The 23,080-nt window shown below is 49.8% G+C and overlaps 2 protein-coding genes across 3 annotated transcripts; both read right to left on the bottom strand.

The window, feature by feature from the left end:
- Window positions 1–702: 702 nt before the first annotated feature.
- VCP (valosin containing protein) lies at window positions 703–14,685 on the bottom strand. 2 transcript variants are annotated; one of them, XM_032636126.1, is made up of 17 exons: window positions 14,309–14,685; window positions 11,062–11,173; window positions 10,704–10,876; window positions 9,462–9,604; window positions 8,766–8,896; window positions 7,936–8,067; window positions 6,885–6,987; window positions 6,099–6,232; window positions 5,885–6,020; window positions 5,414–5,526; window positions 4,841–5,005; window positions 4,629–4,751; window positions 4,156–4,368; window positions 3,649–3,957; window positions 3,213–3,368; window positions 1,530–1,684; window positions 703–1,369 (listed from the first exon to the last, which is right to left on the bottom strand). In XM_032636126.1, exons 3-17 carry the CDS (start codon window positions 10,868–10,870, stop codon window positions 1,264–1,266), a joined length of 2,286 nt encoding a protein of 761 aa, XP_032492017.1. In that variant the 5' UTR covers window positions 10,871–10,876; window positions 11,062–11,173; window positions 14,309–14,685; the 3' UTR covers window positions 703–1,263. The 2 variants fall into 2 exon arrangements, with proteins under 2 accessions (XP_032492017.1, XP_032492016.1); XM_032636125.1 differs by having other exon boundaries at window positions 14,374–14,681.
- Window positions 1,058–23,004, bottom strand: FANCG (FA complementation group G). Its single transcript, XM_032636127.1, has 29 exons — window positions 21,531–23,004; window positions 21,255–21,345; window positions 20,414–20,545; window positions 19,980–20,182; window positions 19,338–19,473; window positions 19,030–19,160; window positions 18,783–18,929; window positions 18,497–18,648; window positions 18,058–18,124; window positions 17,510–17,799; window positions 17,311–17,357; window positions 16,981–17,136; window positions 16,388–16,511; window positions 14,374–16,258; window positions 11,062–11,173; window positions 10,704–10,876; window positions 9,462–9,604; window positions 8,766–8,896; window positions 7,936–8,067; window positions 6,099–6,987; window positions 5,885–6,020; window positions 5,414–5,526; window positions 4,841–5,001; window positions 4,629–4,751; window positions 4,156–4,368; window positions 3,645–3,957; window positions 3,213–3,368; window positions 1,530–1,684; window positions 1,058–1,369 (listed from the first exon to the last, which is right to left on the bottom strand). Exons 1-14 carry the CDS (start codon window positions 21,624–21,626, stop codon window positions 16,150–16,152), a joined length of 1,881 nt encoding a protein of 626 aa, XP_032492018.1. The 5' UTR covers window positions 21,627–23,004; the 3' UTR covers window positions 1,058–1,369; window positions 1,530–1,684; window positions 3,213–3,368; window positions 3,645–3,957; window positions 4,156–4,368; window positions 4,629–4,751; window positions 4,841–5,001; window positions 5,414–5,526; window positions 5,885–6,020; window positions 6,099–6,987; window positions 7,936–8,067; window positions 8,766–8,896; window positions 9,462–9,604; window positions 10,704–10,876; window positions 11,062–11,173; window positions 14,374–16,149.
- Between the last annotated feature and the right edge of the window lie 76 nt (window positions 23,005–23,080).

Here is a 23,080-nt window from a genome sequence, read left to right as displayed (position 1 = left end):
AAGTACTAGAATGACTAATTTGACTCAGTGGATTATTTTCTCTGCACCATACTCCTTCGATAAGGCATCGAGGTACTGATCCCAGAAGCATGAAGTGATTACGTTAGTACTTGCTGAACGAAGAGGATACTGTATACCTGGACAAAACTATGCAAGCAATCATCTGAAAAACGAGGAGCAGGGGAGGATGTTTCATTTAGAAAGAAACACATCCAATACTAGAATTTTATATTAGAAAAAAAGCTATGTTTTCATAATACAAATTACATAAAGGTGGACATAACTGTATGTGATCCTCAACCAGAACATGAATATATGAAATTTTTAGATGCATCAAGAGACATCCATCTCCAGACAGAAACTGTATCTTTCCACAACTTTTAGATTTTTGGAGGGCACCCCAATTCAGCCTTGGTCAGGAAAAGGGGACTCTGCAGGGCTAATCTCACCATCCACATCAAATACAGGTAGAGGATCCCACATTCACCACATCTGGAGCTCCATCAGGCTGCTCTCCCTCCACTGCAGTCCTATCCAGTGATACTGCCGACACTGGGCGAGGCAGCAGTATACCAATGTTTATCAGTAGGGGAAGAGGGTGCAATCTTAATTCTAGAATTTCACATTTGGAAGAGTGCCTTGGCACTCTTGGAGTAGCCCAAGGCCCTTCCCAGGAAAAGAAGCAGGCACAGGGGCCAGGACTCAGGCTCCATTTTGACCCAATGTTTATTGTCCTTTTACAACATGTCATTTTGGTTTAGAAACTGCTTGTGATTAGTTTTCCAACATTAACTCAAAAGCATGTAAAATAAGAACCAACCTACTCTCTATATAAACACCCAGCAACTGTAGCCCTTCACCCTCCTACCCAGGTTGGGTAGGGGAAGAAGGGAGGGCTTGGGCAGCACTGAGTGAAGTGCAGATGCTTTACCGTGGGGAATGGCGATAAAGCCTTTGTTCACACCCATAGAGGTCCCCTGCACTGCCCCAAACTACAACAGAAACAGCATGGGCCCAAGGCCCAATTTCTTGATGGTAATTCATTCTCCGCCGCCCAAATGGAAAATCACTTTTATTTTATCGCTTTTGTTTTGTGTTTTTTTGCAACAGCAAGCCCCGGTCCAGAATCTGGCTGCGCTGAACTGTTCAGACCGAGGAGCGGAGCAGGCCGTGGGCGCACCCTGGTCCCTCCTGGGCGAGCGCCCCCACCCTCAGGGAACAAGGTCCAGCCAGGCCAGCTCACTGCGCGCTGGCCACCACCACTTAGCCGTACAGGTCATCATCGTTATCTTCCGTGTACACACTGCCACCTGTGCCAGCACCACTGCCCTGACTGGGGCCAGCTCCACCTTGGTTTCCTGAAGGGAATCTGCACGAGAGCAGAGGCAAAAAGGAGGGTTAGGGCAGGGCTTGTGTAGGATTTTCACAACTACCTATTCTAGCCCCCTTAGGGCTCCAACTACCTTGGCTGTAGAGTTCCCCAAGACAAATTAAGCACTGCCCACTGAAACCTAGTTTAACCTAGTTACCTGAAGCTGCCAAAGCCCCGACTCTGTTGAAGGGTCTGAGCAAACATCTCATACTTCCTGATGTCATTATCACTGACAGAACGGCGGGCAAAGCGCATGGCTTCCTCAAAGTGATCTCGGCGGATCTCAGGCACTGGATCATCCTCTTCTACCTCCTGCAGGAAAGGTAAACACAGACCACCGGGGCTAGTTAAGGCTCAGCCTGCATTCCTTCCCTGGCCTTCCTGACCCCATTACTGCAGTAGCTTATGGCAGAGGCTTAGAGGATTGGGCCTCTCCAATAAGTTGGGCCTCTCCTGAATAGGTTGCCAGGCCAATCTTCCTAAAACCGAGTCACTGCTCTGCTTAAAAACCTGTCAATGCACTCTGGAAAAGGTAAAACTGTAGGGACAGAATTCTTATCAGTGGTTACCAAGGGCTTAGGGTGGGAAAAAGCAGCTGATTAAAGTGGTATAAGAGGGACTCCCCTGGCGGTCCAGTGGTTGAGACTCTGCGCTTCCACTGCAGGGGTTTGACCCCTGGTTGGAGAACTAAGACTCCGTGTGCTGCAAGGCATGGCCAAAAAATAAGAAAAAAATTTAAAAAGTGGCACGAGGGAACTTTTGGGGATGATGGAAATTTGTCTATCTCAACTGTAGTTATAGAACTTATGTCAAAAAGCACAGAAATAGTACACCTAAAAAGGGCGAATTTTACAATATGTAAATTATACCTCAAAAACATAAACTTTTAAAAAGAAAATGTCAAAGTACTTATCATATCTAGATTACACCTTACCTACTGGCCTCACTTCCAGCAACATATGATGTCTTCAATTCTACTCAGGTTTTCCCAGTTCCTGTAATCCTACTTCTCAAGCAGGTTATTTGGGTGCCTTATTTCCTTTACCCAAATTCTCTCTCTTCACAGCCCAGGCTCACACCCTATCTCTTCTACTGAGAAGCCACTCAATTGCTATGATTTATGAGACTGCCCTCGGATCAGTGTATCAGTAGTTTATAAGCTTTTTTTTTTTTTTTTTTTTTTTTTTTGTGGTACACGGGCCTCTCACTGTTGTGGCCTCTCCCGTTGCGGAGCACAGGCTCCGGACGCACAGGCTCAGTGGCCATGGCTCACGGGCCTAGCTGCTCCGCGGCACGTGGAATCTTCCTGGACCGGGGCACGAACCCGTGTGCCCTGCATCGGCAGGTGGACTCTCAACCACTGTGCCACCAGGGAAGCCCTAGTTTATAAGCTTTGATGAGAGGAAGGAGAGATGTCACAGGCCCCCTCTAAAAGGTAAAGAAAGCCATTTATTTCTTTATTCGCGAAGTCAGTCTCTAACACTGTGCCATAATACAATGGGAAACAAGCAAGATGATACAGAGTCCCTATCTTTATTGAGCTTACACACACACTCCACCAAACTGTGCATTTAATTCAAGGGGTCCATGGAACACCAGGATAGGTCCACAGACACTAGGTTCTTAGCCCTGCTCTATGTGTTTCTCTGCTGATCTCTTCTCAGCCTTTATAATTCCTGATTGAAGGGGTTATATGCTCAGCATTTTCTCTTTGATGCCCTGCTAAACATCTCAGTCAGGTGATCTTTCCAAAATCTTATACTCTTAACTCTAGGGCATTGTGGAGACTGTCCCCTGGCTTCCCACAACTGGCACATCTGGGGAAAGGATGCAGACCCACCATGGCTGATGGGTTGGTCTGCCTCTCCCGTTCTCGCCTGATCTCACTCTCGATCGATTCACGGATGGCCAGCTTGCAAGCACGTTGGCAAATCTCTGTCAAGTCAGCTCCAGAGAAGCCATTAGTCATCTTAGCCAGGAACTCCAAATCCACATCCTAAAAGAAGCAACATATCTATCTTAGCATTCAGTCTCTCCTCCCCTGTGATACATGGATCTTTGACCATCCAAACATTCCCAATTCCAGTTTGTCCCATCTTCTGCCACCCCGTTTTATTCCTTATTCTAGATTACCCTAATACCCTCAAATCTTCCATATTCCCTTTTCAACCATAACCCCAGGAATCCCCAACGGAATCTTGTCCAGGAACCAAACACCACTCCACACAGCCTGCAGATTCACAGAAGTCACCACGACCCCAAGACCTTGCACCTGCCTTGGCAACTGGGGACTTGCGCAGGTTGGCCTTGAGAATGGCAACACGGGACTTCTCATCAGGAAGTGGGATGTAGATGAGCTGATCAAGGCGGCCAGGTCGCAGAATGGCAGGATCAATGATGTCAGGCCGGTTGGTAGCGCCAATGATAAACACATTTTTTTTTGTGGACATGCCATCCATTTCTGTCAGGATCTGGTTGATGACTCGGTCAGCAGCCCCACCACCATCTCCAATGTTGCCACCACGGGCCTTGGCAATCGAATCCAGCTCATCAAAGAACAGTACACAGGGGGCAGCTTGGCGGGCCTGTGTGAGGGGACAGATGGACTCAAGCATTATCACAATCGGATCTCTCAGATCAGAGAAGGAACGGAAGATAAAGTGACCTTCACTGCCCTAGCTGAGCTGCCAGAATGAGATGGTTTTTACTCTCCCAAAGAACAGCCTCCACCCTTAACTTGTCCCCAAGCAAGTGAATTGATAGCCCAGCCACCTATAGCTCACCTTGTCAAAGATTTCTCTGACGTTGGCCTCAGACTCCCCAAACCACATGGTGAGCAGCTCAGGACCCTTGATGGAGATGAAGTTGGCCTGGCACTCATTAGCAATGGCTTTGGCCAGCAAGGTTTTCCCACAACCAGGAGGTCCATAGAACAGTACTCCCTTGGAAGGTGTCATACCAAACTTGAGGAATTTGTCTGGGTGCTCCACAGGATACTAGGAGGAAAAGCAAAGAGGGTTCAGGGATACCTCCATAGTTTGAAAGAAACCTAACCAAACAGAAGCGTCCTCCCACACCATTCCATGGTGAAGACCCAGGTTCCCTAAAAGCAGGCTCCTTAGTGCCTCCAACCAGAGAATAGCAGGTTCCTGAATTATGCTCACAATTTCTGCAATGAATGTGACAACACCCCAATATCACCCAGCTCAATTACAACGTACTGACACAGTGACTCATCCTGGACCAAGCACCCTACCTGGACCAGCTCCTGAAGCTCACGTTTGACATCCTCCAGGCCCCCAATGTCCTCCCAGGTCACCTGTGGTACCTCTACCACAGTTTCCCGCAGTGCTGACGGGTTGCTCTGGCTCAGGGCCCACTAAAAAGAGAAGAAAAACTGGGGATGAGACTTGCCAGGGGAGATCAAAGTGCATGTGTGTGTACCTGAGATATGGGAGAGGCCCTTACTCGGAAGTCATCCATAGTAACTGCCAGGGAGTTCATGACCTCAGCATCGATGGTCTCGTCCTCTAGGTCAATGAGGTCCATCTTCTTGCGGATGGCTTGCAGAGCAGCCTCCGAGCACAGGGCTGCTAAGTCAGCGCCCACATGCCCATGAGTTTCGTTGGCTACCTGCAGAGAGAAGATCTTCTTACTATGCTGTCTCTGAGACCTAGCTGCCTTAGGAAGCTCAGAGACAACAGAATCCTGGTCCCTTCCCCTGACTTCTATCTCTGGGTCCTTCCATTTCCCTGAACACATACTAGTGGCCCTTTCATCGGCTGGGTTTTAAGTATTCAAGCCTGGACTCGGGGTCTGGAAATAAAGCTGCCCCCCAAATTCTGGTTCACTCTAATTCAGTGTCAACCGAGAAACACGCCAACCCTAGTTTCCTGGATTCAATCTGAGATCACTTCCCTTCCCCTGCACAAGAATCAAAATCAATTGCCTCACATCTGAAGCTTATGTCCCTAGTCAGTTCCCTTCAACTGCCTGGAAACAGATATCCTAACTTCTGGCCAGCCCTCATCATCACTCCACCTGCTCAAGGTCCACATCATCTGCCAGCTTCATGTTCTTGGTGTGGATCTGAAGAATTTCCAAGCGTCCTGTAGCATCAGGGATTCCAATATCCACCTCCCTGTCAAAGCGACCTGTGAGACAGTGCGTAAACATAGACAGGAATCATTTCTGGTACAGAGGGAAGAAAGGGCAGGCCTAAGGTGACCACCCATCCCAGTTTGCCCAGGAATGTCCTGGAGTTAGCACTGAAAGCCCCATATTCTGGGAAATCCCTTGGTCTCAGGCAAACCAGGATGGGTGGTCACCCTAGACATGACATGGAATAAGGGAAAGGAACCCTGGGCCCTAACACTGCAAAGAGCTTCAAGAAATCCTCAGGAATAGGTGACTTAGATGAAGGACAGATGTGGGATCAATGGGATTAAGGCCAGTAGAGCCACAATCTCCCCAAGAGCAAGGACAGCAAAAAAAGAAATTTGGGGTCCTTACCAAATCGTCGTAGGGCTGGGTCAATGCTGTTGGGTCTATTGGTTGCTGCCATAACAATGACATGGGCTCTCTGCTTTAGGCCATCCATGAGGGTCAACAACTGTGATACGATACGCCGCTCTACCTCCCCATGGGTCTGTCGGGACAGAATGTCTGGTCAGAAGTGAAGTCAGGACTTTTCAACACCCCACTATCCCCTCGGGTAAGTTCCTACTTTCTCTCTTTTGGGAGCAATGGCATCCAACTCATCAATGAAAATAATAGCAGGAGCATTCTTCTCAGCCTCTTCAAAGGCTTTACGAAGGTTGCTCTCAGACTCACCAGCCAACTTGCTCATGATCTCAGGACCTGAAAGCATATAGAATGGATACAATGACAAAACTATATCCTTTCTCAATCTCAAAAGAAATCAGCTATCTTGTTCGCCCAGTTCAGAGACAGGTCCTAGGTGAGAATATGGTAATAACCTCTACTTACTTTCTTACAGCCCCTACCAACCATTATCCCAGGGTAGCCACCAAGCCAGGATAAAAAGTCAAAGAGCTCAATACACTTATCGAACAGTTGAGCTGGAAGTATGAAATGATCACAGCAAATGCTATGAGACCTCTGGCCAGAGCAGAAGCAGCACACCAGTTGGACCTCTACCAGCTAAATATCATTCTCAAAGAGATAGCTGATCTCAGCCAGTCTTCCCCCAAACCCTCTCAAATAAGTAAGCATGGACATTTTGAGTTCTCATTCTAACTTACTCCTCTTAAATGTCTTCAGTCTGTCCACAATCTTTCTCAAGGTGGGGACAGATCAGGCGGCACCAGAGTAGAATACCATCCCCTTGATGCTTATCTGTCTGCAATGTACTTTAGAATAAAGTTACTGAAGTATACACAAGCATAGGTATACAAATGAACATGTCCATGAGTTCTCCAGCTCATGAGACTGGGTCACGCTCAGCTCAGAGTTGAGTCCAGCCAAACACAAAGTGAACCAAGGCTCCTACCATTGATCAAAAAGAAGAAGGCGCCAGTCTCATTTGCCACAGCTCGAGCAATCAGGGTCTTTCCAGTCCCTGGAGGTCCATAGAGCAGGATTCCCCGAGGAGGCTGAGGACCAGTACAGAAGGTGTGATTAGGTTCAGACTCCCGCCTTCTCCCAACCCCAGCCACCCTAAAATGGCTTGACAAGGGCTCCATCTAGAGAGGGTGAGTATCAGAGCTCAACTCTGACACCAGTAAGAGTGAGCCCTCAAGCAGCAGCTGCTAGGAAGACAGTTTACTTCAGACCATACTCACTTCTCTTAGCAGCAGAGAAAATACTGCTAGAAAGCTGACAATACTTATGAATGCATAGGAGACAAAGAGCAGAGAAACCACACCAAGAGACTCTTAGTGTGACTGAGTCTGAACTCTGAAGGGACTAGGAAAAGCAAGAGGCCATTAGGCCAAGGGCCTGAATTTAGACAGACAAGAACCAAGGACTAGCTTAGACATTTAAGAGTGTTGGCCAGAGGCTCACTCACTCCAGTTATCCCAACCCTCCAGGATTTATTATCATGTTGGAATGCCTTCCCTTACCAACTACCACAAGTATTCCTCTTTGAAGTTGTCTTTCATTTTCAGGGTGTCCCATGATATGGGAATGATTGGGATGTTACATTTCAGACCAGCAGTTCTCAAATATTTTGGACTCAGGAGCCTTCACACTCTGCAAATTTCCTTAACTTCTACTTCTACTGGGCAGCACTGTTCTAGACAGGTTGGCAAACTATGGTGAGATTTTATTTACAGGGTGCATTAGTTGAAAATGGTTTTTACCTTTCGAAGGGTTGTAATTAAGAGAAAAAAAAGCAACAGAAAACTTAACTGGCCCACTCTGTTGTAGATCATTAGTAGCATGAATGAATTTAGAGCCCTCTATAAACTCAAATACAGTACCTCCTCTCTAATCCAAGGCAATGATGAAACACATGTATGAAGACGTCCTAGAATTAGACAGCAAGTAGCTGTTAATCACCACCCTAGACTGTACTCTACAGAGCCCAGGATGCTCACCTTCACACCAATTGCCTTAAAGAGAGCAGGATGTCTCAGGGGCAGCTCCACCATCTCCTTTATCTGAGCTAGCTGCTTCCGGCAGCCACCAATGTCATCATAGCCCACTTCATTCAAAGACTCTTCCTCATCCTGAATATGGAAGAGACAAAGAAAAGGAGAAGGCAGGAATACTACTATCAGCAAAAGGTGAGTTTCTCCAAATCTGATGTAGAGAAATCTGCTGTATGAGAAGATTCTCCTCTAAGGGGATCATGCCTCAAAGGAAAACTCTAAAAATCCCAAAGAAAAGATTTCTTTTGTTTTGTTTTTGTTTTTATTTATTTGGCCGTGCTGTGCAGCTTGTGGGACCTTAAGTTCCCTGACCAGGGATCGAACCTGCACCCTCAGCAGTGACCGCCAGGGAATTCCCAATTTTTGCTTTTGTTTTATTTTAATTATTTACTTACTTAATTATTTACTTATGCCAAGGCAAAGATTTCTAGCATAGCCTTTCCCTATCACACTGTCCTTAGTCTTACTGGGATGGGCTTCCCTAAGACCTGAAGCTAGAAACTGTGGGAAATGCACAGGGGTCTAGATGCCAGCATCAGCACCACTTCCTCAAAAATTATTCCAACCACTTAGACCTTTTAGGTTCAATCTAGGTTTTTAAAAATTATTGGTATCAGATACTTCCAAGAAACACCTAGGCCCAGAAATGAATAGCTAGGTTTTCCACCTCTGGGAAGAAGCTTAGCTATCAAGTCTGGATATTCTTTGGAACTACCACACAACTGTCCCACTAAGTAATCACAAAGTAGGGTACCGGGATCAGGGAGAGAACTCACCTCTCGTTTGATAGGCTCCCCTTCACAGTGAATCACTGTGTCTGGAGCAACAATACAGTAAGGACTGGGATCTGTCTCCACTACTTTGAACTCTACGGCACGCATTCCACCCCGGACAAGGAAAATGTCTCCTGTGAGAGCAATCAGCACAAGAGCAGTTAGAGGTATCTATTACCAGACCAAGTGAGAATTCCTCATCAAAACCTAGAATCTAGAATGCCAAGTTCACTAGATATTGCCCTTTCTCCTTCCCATCCACATCTTATTAAGCATTAGGCAAAAAGAGAAAGTAAACTGTGAAGGGTCCCTCTGCCACTCAAGACAGTGAACAAAACCTGACGTGTCAGAAAGAAGCCCATAAGGTTTTTGACTTCTGGGGTATAGATAACCCAGGCTTTCACGACAACCACCAATGGTAGAACTGTGCTAAATATTAAGTACACTTTGGACAGCCAAAATGGCCCACCTCTTCCTTCAGAGATAAAAGAGAAGACAGCTTACTCTACTGGAGCAAGGAGTGGGAATGGGGAAATGGGGGAGTGGAAGGAAGGGGGGAAGGAGTACCCATGAGCACGTGTACAGAATGTGTGTGTATAGACACACATATGAGAATGAGACAAAGATATCCCAAGGTTTACTCTTGGGTATCCCTACAAACAATCACCCTTAAGTTCAGTCCCTAGAATTATTTCTCACCTTTCCGGATGGGTCGATAAGCTTCCAGGAAGTACGGCTTAAGGTAAACCTCAAAGAGATTGCCAGTGATGCCTTCCACCGTGTCATCGATGGGTAGTACATGGATACGTTTGCCGTATTTCACATCAGGGCATGGCTGGATGCTGAGGATGACAAGCAGACTCCACGTTACCAACCAAACTGCAGGCCCAAGCACTGGGTGTCCAAAAGGGCCTGGCATAGAGAGCCGATGGCAAGTGAAAGAGAAAAGGCAGGGAATGGCTTTAGGTGAAGAGAGGCAGGAGGGTAGGGGTGGGAGTGAGGGCAAAGAAACAGCCAAGCAGAACAGGTCACACACAGGGTGGGGTAGTAGGGGGAGCCTCTAGAAGAAGATGCTGGGGTGGCCCACTCCCAATCAGTGAGCCAAAAGGAAGACCCACACATCTGGAACCCTCACAAAGACACAAGAGGGAAGGTCTTCAGTGAGAGATATCCAATGATGACCCATTCTGGTCAGTATTGGTAACCCAATGTTACAAAGGGAGACCTTAGTCTGACAAGTGTCAGGGTCAGAGAAATAGAAGTGAAAAAATAATCTCAGTCAGGTGGTCAGAGCACCTTGAGAAAGTGACTAAGCACCTCCAGGAAGAAGGCTACATGAAACCTAGAATCCATGGAAAAGAATCAGAAGCCTGAGATGCTCCTGGCCAAGTGACAGATGGTTGGGTAGCAGTGGCTAGAGATGACTCCAAGATGGGGAAGCCTCTTGCCTAAAGTTAAGTCTAAAATCACTCAGACTGGTGCTATCCTAGGTGTGGCTCAAACTATGCCTCTCTCCTAGATTAACTTGGATCTTTACACAAACCTGCTACGAGTCCACCTCGTAGCCCATACTCCCATCTCATTCCAGCCCCAACAAAAGCCATTAATGCAACCCAGCTGTAAGGTTACTTGGCAGATACAAACACTCAAATGGCATCCTAAACCAGGGTCTAAGGTGTGCTAAGTTATACCTCTGGTAGAAAAATATAAAGGTACCAGGAAAGTCATAGAAATGCCAACTTGTCCCAAGGGTCATGCAAAGGCAGGTTTTGAAGTCCCAGAGGCAGAACCAAAACCTAAAGACAACCTACAAACATAAGTCTTCCCGTGGCCTGCAAGCTCCCAGTATCTGCAGCTGCCAAGGCCTTGGTGGGGGTACTGCCTGTAATGCAGGCTGTCTCTGGCCTCCCATCCCTGAGGGGCCAAGAACCCCACACACACCTGATGACATCCCCCAGGTGTACGCGAAGGTTATTCCGAACAACTCTATTCATTCGAATCTTCTCATCAGAACATGTGTCATCAGAAAGCACAATGCACACAGCTTCCCGCCTCTTCTTTCCTTTCAGCAACACTGTGTCACCTCGGAACAACTGCAGCTCATCCATCTTGGGCTGAGGAAAGAAGGTTAAGGCCTTTGGGTCACTGGGCCAGGGGGTAAGCAGCAGCCCTGGAGGTTGGGATTCCCAGTAAACCCCACTCTATCTGTGGTCACTGCAAGAAAAATGAGAAAAGAAACCTGGGAAAAGCCCTCAGGTTAAGTGCAATAAGCAAAGATTGGACTGTGGACCCAACTTACCTGGGACAAGGATACCACACTGTTGTCCTCATTGATGGCTTCATCAACAATTAACCGATTGGGACGGTTCTTCTGTTTAAGGATGGCTGTTGATAAATCATCACCTTTTGAACTAGAAACAGAAAATGAAGTCAGTTCCAAAACATATTCCAGCAAGGGCCCCACCAGTCTCTACCAGCAATTCTTGGTATTCTGAGTACTGGTATCCTAGCTGTAAGGCCCCAGGTGATCTTGCCCCAGGGTCAGGAAACTAAGAAAACAAAATAAAAGTGGAGACTGAGCAGTAATTAGCGAAATGAAAATAGTCTCAGACAGTATAGAATAGTGATTAAGAGAAGGGGCTCTGTAGTCAGACCTGTTGGGTCTGAATCCCAACCCTGCCACTTAACTGTGATCTTGGGCATGTTATTTAACCTCTCTGGGGGTTGATGTCCTCTTCTGTAAAATGGGGACTATAGTAGCACCCATCTCAGAGGATTACTGTCTTAAGCAAGATACTGTATACAAGTTCAACACAACGCCTGACATATGGTATCAACGGCCAGAATGATTAGCACTGCAGAACATAGCACAAGCTCTTTCCTTGCTAACCTTCTTGCAGAAGGAAGCAAGCAAGACAGTCTCCCATAGGGCTCAGGGAGGCCCCAAGCCCCACAGAGCAATTCTGGAACAATGAAGAATCATTAGAATTACCCTTCTTACTGGCTAAACCTGCTGAACGCCAGAGCATTCTATGTACCACAGGAATGCAAAGTATAAAGACAATCATATTTGGAAAAAAAAAAACACACACAAAACACTAACACATCTGGAACCTTCATCAGAAAGAAGCTCAAGCTCAAAAGGAATCTCAGAAACCTCTGCAAAGACACACAACTCCATGGGGTTGGTTCAAAAAGTTAAAACCAAGAAATGCTGACACATGGGGCAAAGCCAAATCCCTCTCACCCAAATCAAGGTTGCCTGAGTCTGAACTGAATTGAAACCATCTAAATAGTTTCTACCATTTCCTAGAAGCTAAGATCATTCATCTGACACCAATTTCTCACTTAGCTCATCTCCAGCCTTCACTAACTAGACACAGTGGGCTCTCCCTCTGAAGAGCTACCTCCTCTTAGTAAGGCTCAGGAAAACATGAGCATTAACCAAATTAAGAGGGCCAGACAATGGAAGAAGCCAAGAAATAAATAAAAAGGAACCTTTTCCACGGATTATTTCTTCACTCAACAAATTCACACGTGCGTGTGTGTGTGTGTGTATACATATACGTAAAAAATACATCAGGCATCGTTCTAAGCATCTATCAGTCAACAAAAGAAGACCAAAAAGTATTCCTATTGGAAATACCTTCACAACTTGCAAGAAAAAAGATGCCTATGCTCTAGAATACCAGCTAGGGAGTTACGGGATTTTTTACCTCTTTTGGTCCTGATACACTTAAAAGAAATACAAATCCCATTCATCTAAAAAAGTTGAAAGTTTTCTGCTGACCCTCTCACATAGGCTGCATCTTTATTCATTCCCTTTAAACTAGTTTCCAAGAGTGGAGTTTCCTTAGGTTTAAACTTGCCTCCCCCAACCCCAAAGTGGTGGTCACAATGCTGCATACTCTTCCAATGCTTATCAACACCCTAGAAAGCAAGCATGGTCAATATGAGAGTTGAGGGCAATTTAAATCCATCCATTCTCCCTCTCCCCTGTGCACTAAAATACCCTTCAAGGGCTGCCCATCTTCCCGTTTGATGTATAGGACCAGGGCTAGAGAAAAACAAAATGCCAGATGCCTCTAGTCATCAGTTTGTATTTTAACCTCAAAGCTGCATCCTAGGAAAACCTCCAATCTGCCTACCATTCCTGACCCCAGCACTGGAGATGAGTGGGATGCTTTTGCCTTAAAGTAAGGACCTTTAATTCCACATCTATCTACTGAGATCAAAGGAAGTAATCTCTAAATGAGGGAATTCAGTTTGATCATGGGCCAAGAGCTGTCCCGGAGCTCTCTGGGGACATCCCACTGGTCTTATGCATGGGTCAGGCCCTTTCCAGAACCCCAATGGGCCACAGGGGACTTGGACAGAGTTCAGGAAGTCATCAAGATGACCTAGAGATCAGAAACTGTCTATGATGCCAGGTTCCAAGAATTTTGGACTTTTAGTCTTGGAAACTAAAGACTAAGAGACTACTTTAATTCTTTATTAAGCAGTCCTTTTAAATAGGCACCTGAGTAATACTTCATCTCAATTCAGAAACTTGAGAAAAAGGAACACATCTCAAAAAAAACTAAACTCTCAAGTCAGGAAGGTGATTTGCATAGAAGGGTTTCCATAGGATGAGGGTGTCTTCCCCCCGCCCCCCCCACCAGTATCTAAAGCTCTTAATTCTAAAATAGGTAGAGGTGGCCAGGTTTTATCTGATGCTTTCCTGAGTAGAGGGCCCAGGATTGCTCAACATAACTGCTTAGGGAAAGGAACGTGTCTTTGACTAGTTAAGGCATCTCTAACTCTCACACCTCAAAGGCTGAAATCTAGAAAGCTCACAAAATACAAACTGAAGTTTGAATTTTAGCAAGAACTTAATGAACCTCATTTCACAACATCAAGGAAAACTGACTAAAGCCTTCTCGTATGAATAACAACAGGCCTAAAGTATGAAGGCGGCCAGATGCGAAAGGCTGGGCCCGCCTCTCCCCAACAGCCTCTCACCACTCAGGTCGTAGACGATGCCAACCACAAGCCAGGCCGAGCCGGCTCTAAAAGTGGCCGTCGTGAGCTCCCCCGAGCTCGCCAGGCCTTCCCCTGCTCCGGCCTCCGCCTTGGTCTCCGGGCTCCTAAGGCCTTCACGTGGCCTTTCAAAGTCCACGCCCACCGGGCGCAGTTAGGGCGTTGGGCCCGCAGGGCCTGCACTCTCTGGGGACCAAAGGCCTAGAGCGGGTGGCAGGCCGGATCGCAGGTGGGCGCCCCCAGGCCCCGGGACGCCGCGCCAGCAGTGTGGGCCCGCAGACCTCACTAGGCCGGGACGGCCGCCCAGAGGAGCCAGTCATGCCGGCCCGGGCCTGCATGACACAGCACGATCCGGCCCAGGCCCCGACCCAGGCCCAACGCAAGCCCCACCTAGGGGGCGCGAGGGGGCGCAGCCGGGCACAGATGGGTCCGCGGTTCCTCATTAGCCCCCTTCCTCTCCTCTCCTCTCCCTCCTTCCCTGTCTCCACCTCCTAGACGCGCCCACAGCCAGGCCCGGCCGGGCCTACCCAGCGAAGCGGGTCAGCCGGTGCGCGCACCCGCGGCGGGCGGACGGTCACGCGCACACACTCACTCAGCTCCGGAGGCCATGGCGCGCGCCTCTCCCGGCCGGCGGCTGTGGCGGCCCGTGGGTAACGGCTACAAGGGGTGGCAGGCGACCGACTGTGCCGGGGCTTGGGTCTCCCGGGCGGAGGACGAGTGGAGCGACAAACTCGCAGACGGCCTCCCTCTCGCTTCCTCCCAGCGGCACCAGGGCGGTGGGCGGGCGGGAGACGCTGACGCCTGATCCGCGAGGGGGCAGCGGCAGCAACCACCCAAACGACGGCTGCAGACGCTTCGCTAAGACTGAGCCGAGAAGAGCCGAATCATCGGAAGGAGAGGTGCTCTCACCTCAGCCAATCAGCGCCTGCCTGGGGACTCCCTCCCGCCTCTCCGCGCCTCTCCCCAGCAACCCGCGGACCGGAGCCAATCAGGAAATTCGCTTGCTGCCCGGCTCCCGCCTCAGGGATGCAACACGCCTAGTAACGCCACGGCAATTGGCCGCAACGCTACGCTTCCTCGACGGATTGGGATTCTCGACCAATCAACGAAAGGAAGAGGGCCAGATCGACTGGCGAAAGGAGAGGCTTTATCCCTGGGAGGCAGGCTCTCCCACTTGGCTCCAGTTCATTGGCTCCTGAGTTTATCCTGCTGTTAAAACCTGGCACAATGGATTGAACCCTTGTATTAGTCTAGTCCTGTTGTAGTGATAACCTACACACCCATCTTCTCCCAAAACCTGAGTCTCCACCCTAACCCCTCTCCTTGCTCCTTCAATATGCTGGCTCCAGCCATCTCTATTCTGGACTCTTTGACTAGCATCCCAGCTCTTAATCCACTCTACTTTATTGTCATTGCACCCTTTGGTAATCCTAATCCCATAAGCTTTACAGTTCCTCAGGGCTTAGAGATACATGCTTCCTCTTACCAACAGGTATTAATATTTATGGCTAAACGAGGGAGGGCAGTCAAGTCCAGAGAGGAGTCAATAGGCAACTACAGAACACCCAGCAGATTCAACAGAACCCGAAGCAGCAAGAAAATTGTAGGCTGAGACTTGAAGTCCTCAGGCCCAAAATGCCAGCTAGCCCTGACTATATTCAATAGGCAGCTTTGGGGACCTGTTGACTGAATTCACCCTTTACCCCCTATCCACACAGACACATTTGACTGAGACAGTGGAAATCCAAATCTGGGATGAGGGAGGGGGTGGGGAGTCATTCTGAGAGACTCAGAGGTCTGCTTGTCTCTCTGCTCTAAGAATCAGATACTTGCCCTTCTCCTGAGGGCACCACCTTCCAGACCTAACTCCACTCATTCTGTCACCTCACAAAGGATCCTGGGCTTTGGAGTTTTACTTTTAGGCAACAAGAAGGACTAAATGCACTGCCACCTGAGTAAGGATTCCTGTAGCCCTTTCTCCTGAGGCTCATGAGGTAGGTGATGTTGGGAGAAGGTATCATAGACAACCAGCACTCAACTGAATCAGACAGCTTTATCTTCCCACTCAAGTGTATGTAGTAGGCAGACAAGAGATAGGCATTAAATTTTACTCAACACATGAAAAGGCAAACAGGAAAAAAGGTGCTATGAGCAAAGTCAATGCCTTTTTGGTGGAAGGGGGGCTTCTTCTGGAACCAGAACAGCAATAACCAGACCAAATTTTGGAGAACTACCACCAGCCTCTCCAATGCCAGACTTATATTGGAATGGTCAGCTCCAGCCATGTTCCCCAAGGACGGTATAGCAGAAAGCCCTCCCCACAGATGGCCCACTGAGGCCCCAGCTCAGGTTCTTTGAAACGTGGCAGCTATAGGTCACAAGTCTCCAGCAGAGACGTCCGAAATTCCTCAAGAAGGGTTTCACGGTCAGGGGGATGGATCCAGCCCAAACAGGTTTCTAGGTACAGGGGGAGAGACCTGAAAGCAAAAAGGGTGATGTCTAAGGGAGGACAGACAGAAGACTGCACAGCCATTCCCTCCCTTTCATTCACCACCACTCCCAACAGGCCCAAGGACTCCAGGACGCCAGCTGCCTCTCAACCTCACCATGCAACATTCTCCTGTGGCAACTCAGTTTGGGCCTCCAGCCTCCGCCAGAGAGCAGTGGCCTCATCCCTCCGATCCAGCCTCCTCAGAGTCTGAAGCAGGTGAAAGGAAGCGTCTTGATTACCTGTAGCCCCACCCCAGAGTAGAGAGCCTTAGAACTTGACACAAACTTAAGCACCATTTTATAAAAGAGAAAACTAAGGCCTAGAACAGGGAAGTGTCTTGCCTACATGGTACCAGGGTACCATGGTACTACATCACTGCCAACCATGCCTAGCCCTGGGTACTGCCTGCCCAGGACAAAGGGCCCAGCTGACCCTGCTCCTGCCCAACACATTCTCAGCACAGTTATGGTCTCTGTGTCTGAAGACACTGGGAAGCCTAGAGAACTCCTGAGAGGCCTTCATACACACTTGTATATGTCTTGCATATGTCTGCACACCTGGATATATCCCTATATATATACAGGCACAACCCCATTCACCCCTCCTATCAAGGAACATCACTCTTACACTAATCCCCAAGTACCTCCCCCACGGCCCTCTCTGTCCTTATGCATCTGTGCATAGCTGATGTCTTGCACATGTACATACCTGGGCACATCTGCACACTGAGAAGGAAGTCCTGTAGGGCTTTGGTATCCTGGCCACTGGCCACCCATTCCAGTCCACGACTAATCAGGGCGGCTGCGCGAAGCTGTTGTAGTGCCACATCTGATGTACACCCCTGCTCACAGCTAGAAGCAGGCCCTGGGGACCACTCCCAAAGTCAAGACGTGTTCCCAGCCACACTGTCACCAACACCTCAAGTCCCCTCTCTATCTCTTGTGTTTGGAGTCCCTTTCTCTTAAATCTCCTGGTGGGCTAGGACACATGGAAAGGAAGCCACCACCACCACAAAGGAAAACTGAGAGTCTAGATCACCTTGTTCTTTATCCGTGGGTGTGGCCTGGAAGAGCAGCTCAAGGCACCTGAAGTGGGACACAGAGCAGGGGTAAAGAAGAATCAACCTCAGAAACTCTAGGGTGAGTAGATTAAGAATGGAGCTCACCAACTCAGATCCCAATTAGAAAATTATCCCTCCACATTTCCTGGAGGGTCCTGGTTGGCTTCCTGGGCTCACCGGCTAAATTCACTAATTGCCTCCTTTTGGGTCCCCAGTTGCACCCGAGCGTGGCCCTGAAGCAAATAGGTGGCAGAGACCCAGGGTGAGCAGTGTGGTAACTCTTTGGTTCCTCTTCTGGCATCTTCCCACAGCCGGGGCCTCTTGGGACGCAGGGATGACATGCGGCTAAGCAGCTCCTCACACACGGTCAAAGCATCCTGGGCTCGGCCTGCCTGAATCAGCGCTGCTGCTGCCTCCAAGAACACCTCAGGCACACAGGGCCCTCGGGGGCATGGGGGTGGGGAGAACTGGGGTGGGAGGAGAATGCAGTGTCTTGAAGAGACATGAGCCACCACCCCCAACCACTTCACCAGGCTCTGTATCATGCAGAGACCACCCATTGCTTGCTGCCCAGATCCCCCGTTGCTCTGGGAACCTTCCCAGTCTGGTGCCCCAGATTGGACAGAAAGAACAGCAGAGGAAAAGTCAGAAAAAAGCAGTCCTGCTCTACTCCAAAGAAGACTCCAACCCTCCCACCCCATTGCAGAGAAACACGACATACCCACCTTTGGCTCCAAGCCATCCAGCAACAGGGCCAGCAGGTCCAGGTAATGTTCTGCAGCATTCTCTGCCCTGAAGAGTCATAACCCATGAGCCTCACCTTAGGCCATAGCAGGGCACTCCAAGGACTTTTAGCTAAGGGCACTGGGGTGTGGGGAGGGCGAGGTTTGGGGACTCCAACACTGGGGCTCAGTATAGATCTCTACTACTTACAGACTGGATTTGGGAGAAGACTTTAGAGTTTTCAAGATACACGAGGTTAGTGTCTGGGTAAAGAATCCTCAGTTCAGGTCCAGCAGCAAGGCAGGAAGCTGAGAGTGGGGAACCATGTCCTGCCCCTGACTTGTCCATTCCCCCCAACTCGTAAGAACAGAAGCAGAGTCACAGCACAGGGGAGGCGTCAGAAGTGGGAAGAGGAGCTCAGGTGAGCAAGGTGAACCTCACCTTCCCGTCTGTAGGCATCGGCTTGCCAGCAGGTACTTGGCCTGGCTCTGTGTGCCACAGTGAAGGGGTGAGGTTGGGTCAGGTCGTGGGAGTAGTAACTCTACCTCAATGAGAAGCTGTGGGGCTTCAGGGATATGAGCGACACTCAAGGCCTAGAGAGAACAAAAAGAAGAATGTATATCTATAATCCCTGAGAACCATACTTCCTTCTACTTATACCTTGACTGGTTACCCCAACACAAGCATCTCAGCAGTCCCCGTATCTTCGCCCGACACAGTTCCTTACCTCAACCAGCAGCTCCAGACACTCAATCTCTGCTGCTGTGTTCTCCAGTTGCCGATACAGCCTGGAGGCCTCCAGAAGCGGGGGACCCCAGGTTGATTCCCCTTTCAGGGCTGCAACCAAGTACAGCAGAGCTCTCTGTGGACTGCCCTAGAGTGGTGAGAGGACACAAGCCTCAGCTACCCTCACAAAGCAGAAAGTTGCTCCTAACACCCCTGGTTTCCCCAACCCACCCTAAGACTGTCTTTACCATCTTACGAAGACAGGTTCCCAGGGCTGTGTACACCTGGACCAACACAGGCCGTGGGCACAGACCTGAGGCCGCTTCATGCAGGCTGCTCAGTGCCCTGGGCAGGTTCCCTGTGATCAGCTCCTGGAGGCCTGTGGGCAACCAGGGTATGAGCTTAGAGAGGCCAATAGGGCAGGGGGCATGATGGGGAAGAAGAGCACAGAGAAGCTCTACTGAGCTGAAGGGTAGAGGATAGAGAAGACATGAGCCCAGAGGACCCCTTAAGACAGGGAGTGGGGAGGAAGGGACAAGTCAGATTGCTAGCTGGCCTTGGCGATAAGCAAATGCTGTCAGAAGGACACCCTTCAAGTTCTGGGCATCCTGCAGGGTCAACGGAGCATCTGACTCCTCAGCTGGGGGCCTCCAAGTTTTCAGGAGCAGCAGCAGATCCTCAGAGGCTCTGCTCTGGGGAAAGAAGGATGATCAGAGGTTCCAAGCCTGTAACTACCCCTTCACCTATCTCAGTCCACCCTGGCTGGACTTTGAACTTAAGGATCCTCCTGACTCTTGTTCCCTCAATTCTAAGAGATCGATAGCTGTGGGGCAAGGATAAAGGGAGGAAGAAAAACCTGGGGCAGAGATGATCTATTTTAATGAGTCTCCTCACTCAGGATAAGCCCACGAGGACACAGGGCAACGACCATGTTTGGGTTACTGATGAAAAGACTGAGACTGGGAGGTGACTTCAGCAAGGTCATGAGAGCTCTAATTCTACCCAAGATAATCAAGCTCCCAAGAGAATCCCTCCAATGAGGAACAAACCAGAGCAAGGTCACCTAAGAGTCCCTGGGAGAACCTGGGTCTTCTGAACACCAACCCAGCAGCCTTTCCAACACATAATGATGATACTGCAGCTAGGAAGGGTGGGAGGAGGAAAGAGACCCTTAGATCCAGATCACTGCCTGAATTACCTGGCTAACATTCAGGGTCTGCAGCAGCAAGGTCAGGTCCCCAAGACGGTCAGTGCTCAGCCAAAGGGCAGCCTGCAGGCCAGCAAGGTGGTGAAGGGCGGGGAGCAGCTCCGGCAGAAGGGAGGAAACATGGAGGACGGAGTCCCACAGCCCCCTGAGCCCATGTTCCAGCCTGGCCTTCAGCTGCTCCTGGGTCTCCAGCACTGTAGAGTATACATACACATACAGCTGAGGTGGGACCTCATCTCTGGCTTTTCTTCTCTGCAGGAGCCCAAAGGTCACAAAGGTGCTCCTGGTCCGAGGAGCACATGGAGGATCAGAGGAGGGCATCTCCGTGGAGGTGACAGATTATGTTGCTCCTCCTATCCACCTTGCAAGAACTTAAGCCCAGCCTGAGGCTGGCAGGGGCATGGAAGGCAATTTCAGGCCCTCACCTCTCTCTAGGCCCTGCTGGATATCCTGTGCCAGGTCCTCAGTGAAACCCTGGGCCAGGCTTGCCCTCAGGGTAATGAAATTGCAGATGACAGTCAGTTCCAAGGGGAGAACAGAAACAGCAGCAGGGAGCCCTGGAGCAACAAATGCTGGTCTCACATACCACTCTCAGGTGAAAGAGATCACCCCACCCCAACCAAAATGGCCTCAATAAAGAACCCACCCCTTGGAGACTTCCCTGGTGGCGCAGTGGTTAAGAATCTGCCTGCCAATGTAGGGGACACGGGTTCAAGCCCTGGTCCGGGAGGATCCCACATGTCACGGAGCAACTAGGCCTGTATGCCACAGCTGCTGAGCCTGCGCTCTAGAGCCTGCGAGCCACAACTACTGAGCCCGCGTGCCACAACCACTGAAGCCCACGCACCTAGAGCCCGTGCTCCACAACAAGAGAAGCCACCGCAATGAGGGGCCCGCGCACCACAACGAAGAGTGGCCCCCACTCGCTGCAACTGGAGAGGGCCTGCACGTAGCAACAAAGACCCAACGCAGCCAAAAAAAGAAAAAGAGTCCACCCTTTGGACAGAGAATTTGGAAAGGGCAGGTTTTCCAAACAGACCATCCTGGAGACCACTTCTTCAAATGCTGGGGTGTGTGTGTGTGTGTGTGTGTGTGTGTGTGTAGACCACTTCTTCAAATGCTGGTGTGTGTGTGTGTGTGTGTGTGTGTGTGTGTGTGTGTGTGTGTACCCCCTCAGTAATCTCCTCGATCCCAGAAATGCAGAAGAGGAACTGGTCTCTGGCTGTGGAGGAGGGGAGTGACCATCCTGGGGAGGGCGCTACTTACCCTGCACACTATGGAGGAGTCCCCGGAGCCCTTCCAGTGCATCCTGAGCCAACTGCTGTCGCCTCGGAGACAGACCTGAGTCCTGAGCAACCTAACAAATGTGGGGTGGGGTACAGTCCTTCCCTCTCCCCTTGCAGCTGTGGCAAGGGATGTCATTCACCAGCCATTTCTGGCTCTTTAGGGGAGGTCACGCTCCTAAAGGGTGCGTGAATCCACTGCATACCCCCTTCCTGGTGTTTTGAGGTTGCAAAGCGAGGGTCCCAGCAACCGCGTTACCTTGGCCTGTTGAACTAGTTGGTCATTCTTTTCCCTCCACAGGTCCAGGCAGCTGGCGTGTGAGGCTGAAGATCCCGGAGGGGTCCTGTGAGCCATGGCGGCCGAGACTGGGCCCAGACACGTGAAGAGTGCCGCTGAAGGGTAAGCCTGGCCCCTCCGACGCCCCACTGAGAGCGGAGAGGCCCATGCACTTCCGCACCCCGCCAAGGTTCCTTTGCTCCCCTCGGGGTTCCAGCCGGGGCGGCCTATCCTTTCCGGGAGAAACGGACACCCCGCTGGCTGCCTGGCGGGGCTTCTACCTCCGCCTCTTCCACCCGCGCCTCAGATTGGCCCGGCCGGCAAAATGCTCGGCTGCGGTTGGTCGTCGTCAAGGGTTACTCCTCGCGGGAAACTGGAAGAAGAAACGAGTCGCGGCCAGACCAGAGGGGAAGGCAGAGGCGGGCCAGAGGCCGGGGGCGTGTCTGAGTGGGTAGGTCACACGGCTCGCAGTTCCGTTGCTCAGCCCTCGCGGAGGCCAAAGCCTTAAGTCGACCTCAAAAACCCGGAACCCGCGCCTCAGCTCTGGCCGCCACACAGCCAGGTCGGCCGGGGATCTCCCCCGCCGCGGAGGGCTGGCCCGCGCGATGCACGCAGGGAGTTGTAGTACCGCCGGGAGCCGCCACAAAAGGTCCAGCCCCAGAAGTGTCTTCAAAAAGAACTGACCTGAGACCGAGGCCCTCGGTAATCGGCCCATCCTATCTCTGCTCACCATGGAGCACCAACACGCTCACCACAGTCTGCTCAACCACATGCAGTCCGACTAGCTGGCAGCGCAGCCCTGTGCCTGTGCAGCCTGCCCTGCTCAAATATACCTGCCCAGTCCTTTCAACATATGGAGGTAGAACTGGAGATCCGTACGCAAAGAAGAAACAAGCTGCGACACTTGCCATCTATAAAGTCAACTCAAAATGGATAAATTGGACTTAATTAAAATTAAAAACTCTTGTGCTACAAAGACACCGTCAAGAAAATTCAAAGATGTAAGTTAAACTGTTATGCTGGACACCTTAAACTTATCCAGTGATGTGTCAATTATATCTCAATAAACTAGGAAAAAAAGAAAATTCAAAGATGTCAATTATACCTCAATAAAAAAAGAAATAAAAGAAAACTCAAAGAAAAGTCACAAAGTGGGAGAAATTATTTGCAAATCATATACGTCATCTCTTCCTGTCCTGGGCACCCTCAAACCTCAAAACCCCAGTCCTGACCCTTCTCAGAACCTCTTCCCCACTTCTTTAATGGATGTTTCCATGAGGATTTCATGCCAGCACTTCAACATGACACAGGAGTAGTGAGGTGGATGGAGGGCACAGGAGACGTGTGAGGAGCATTAGACTCATACAATTTTGGCTTCAAGTCAGCAATAATCAATGGGACAAGGTGTGTTAGATGGATGAGTAGGTCTGATAAAAGGCAGCATAGGTTGGGAAACCAGGGAAGCCTCCACATACGTGAAGGGCAAAGGGTGTTCTGAAGTGAAAGGACACAGTTGAGAGGGAGGAGATACA

Source organism: Phocoena sinus, chromosome 6 (genome assembly GCF_008692025.1).
Source record: "Phocoena sinus isolate mPhoSin1 chromosome 6, mPhoSin1.pri, whole genome shotgun sequence".
Taxonomy (NCBI): Eukaryota; Metazoa; Chordata; class Mammalia; order Artiodactyla; family Phocoenidae; genus Phocoena; species Phocoena sinus.
This window is presented reverse-complemented; position numbering and strand designations above follow the sequence as displayed.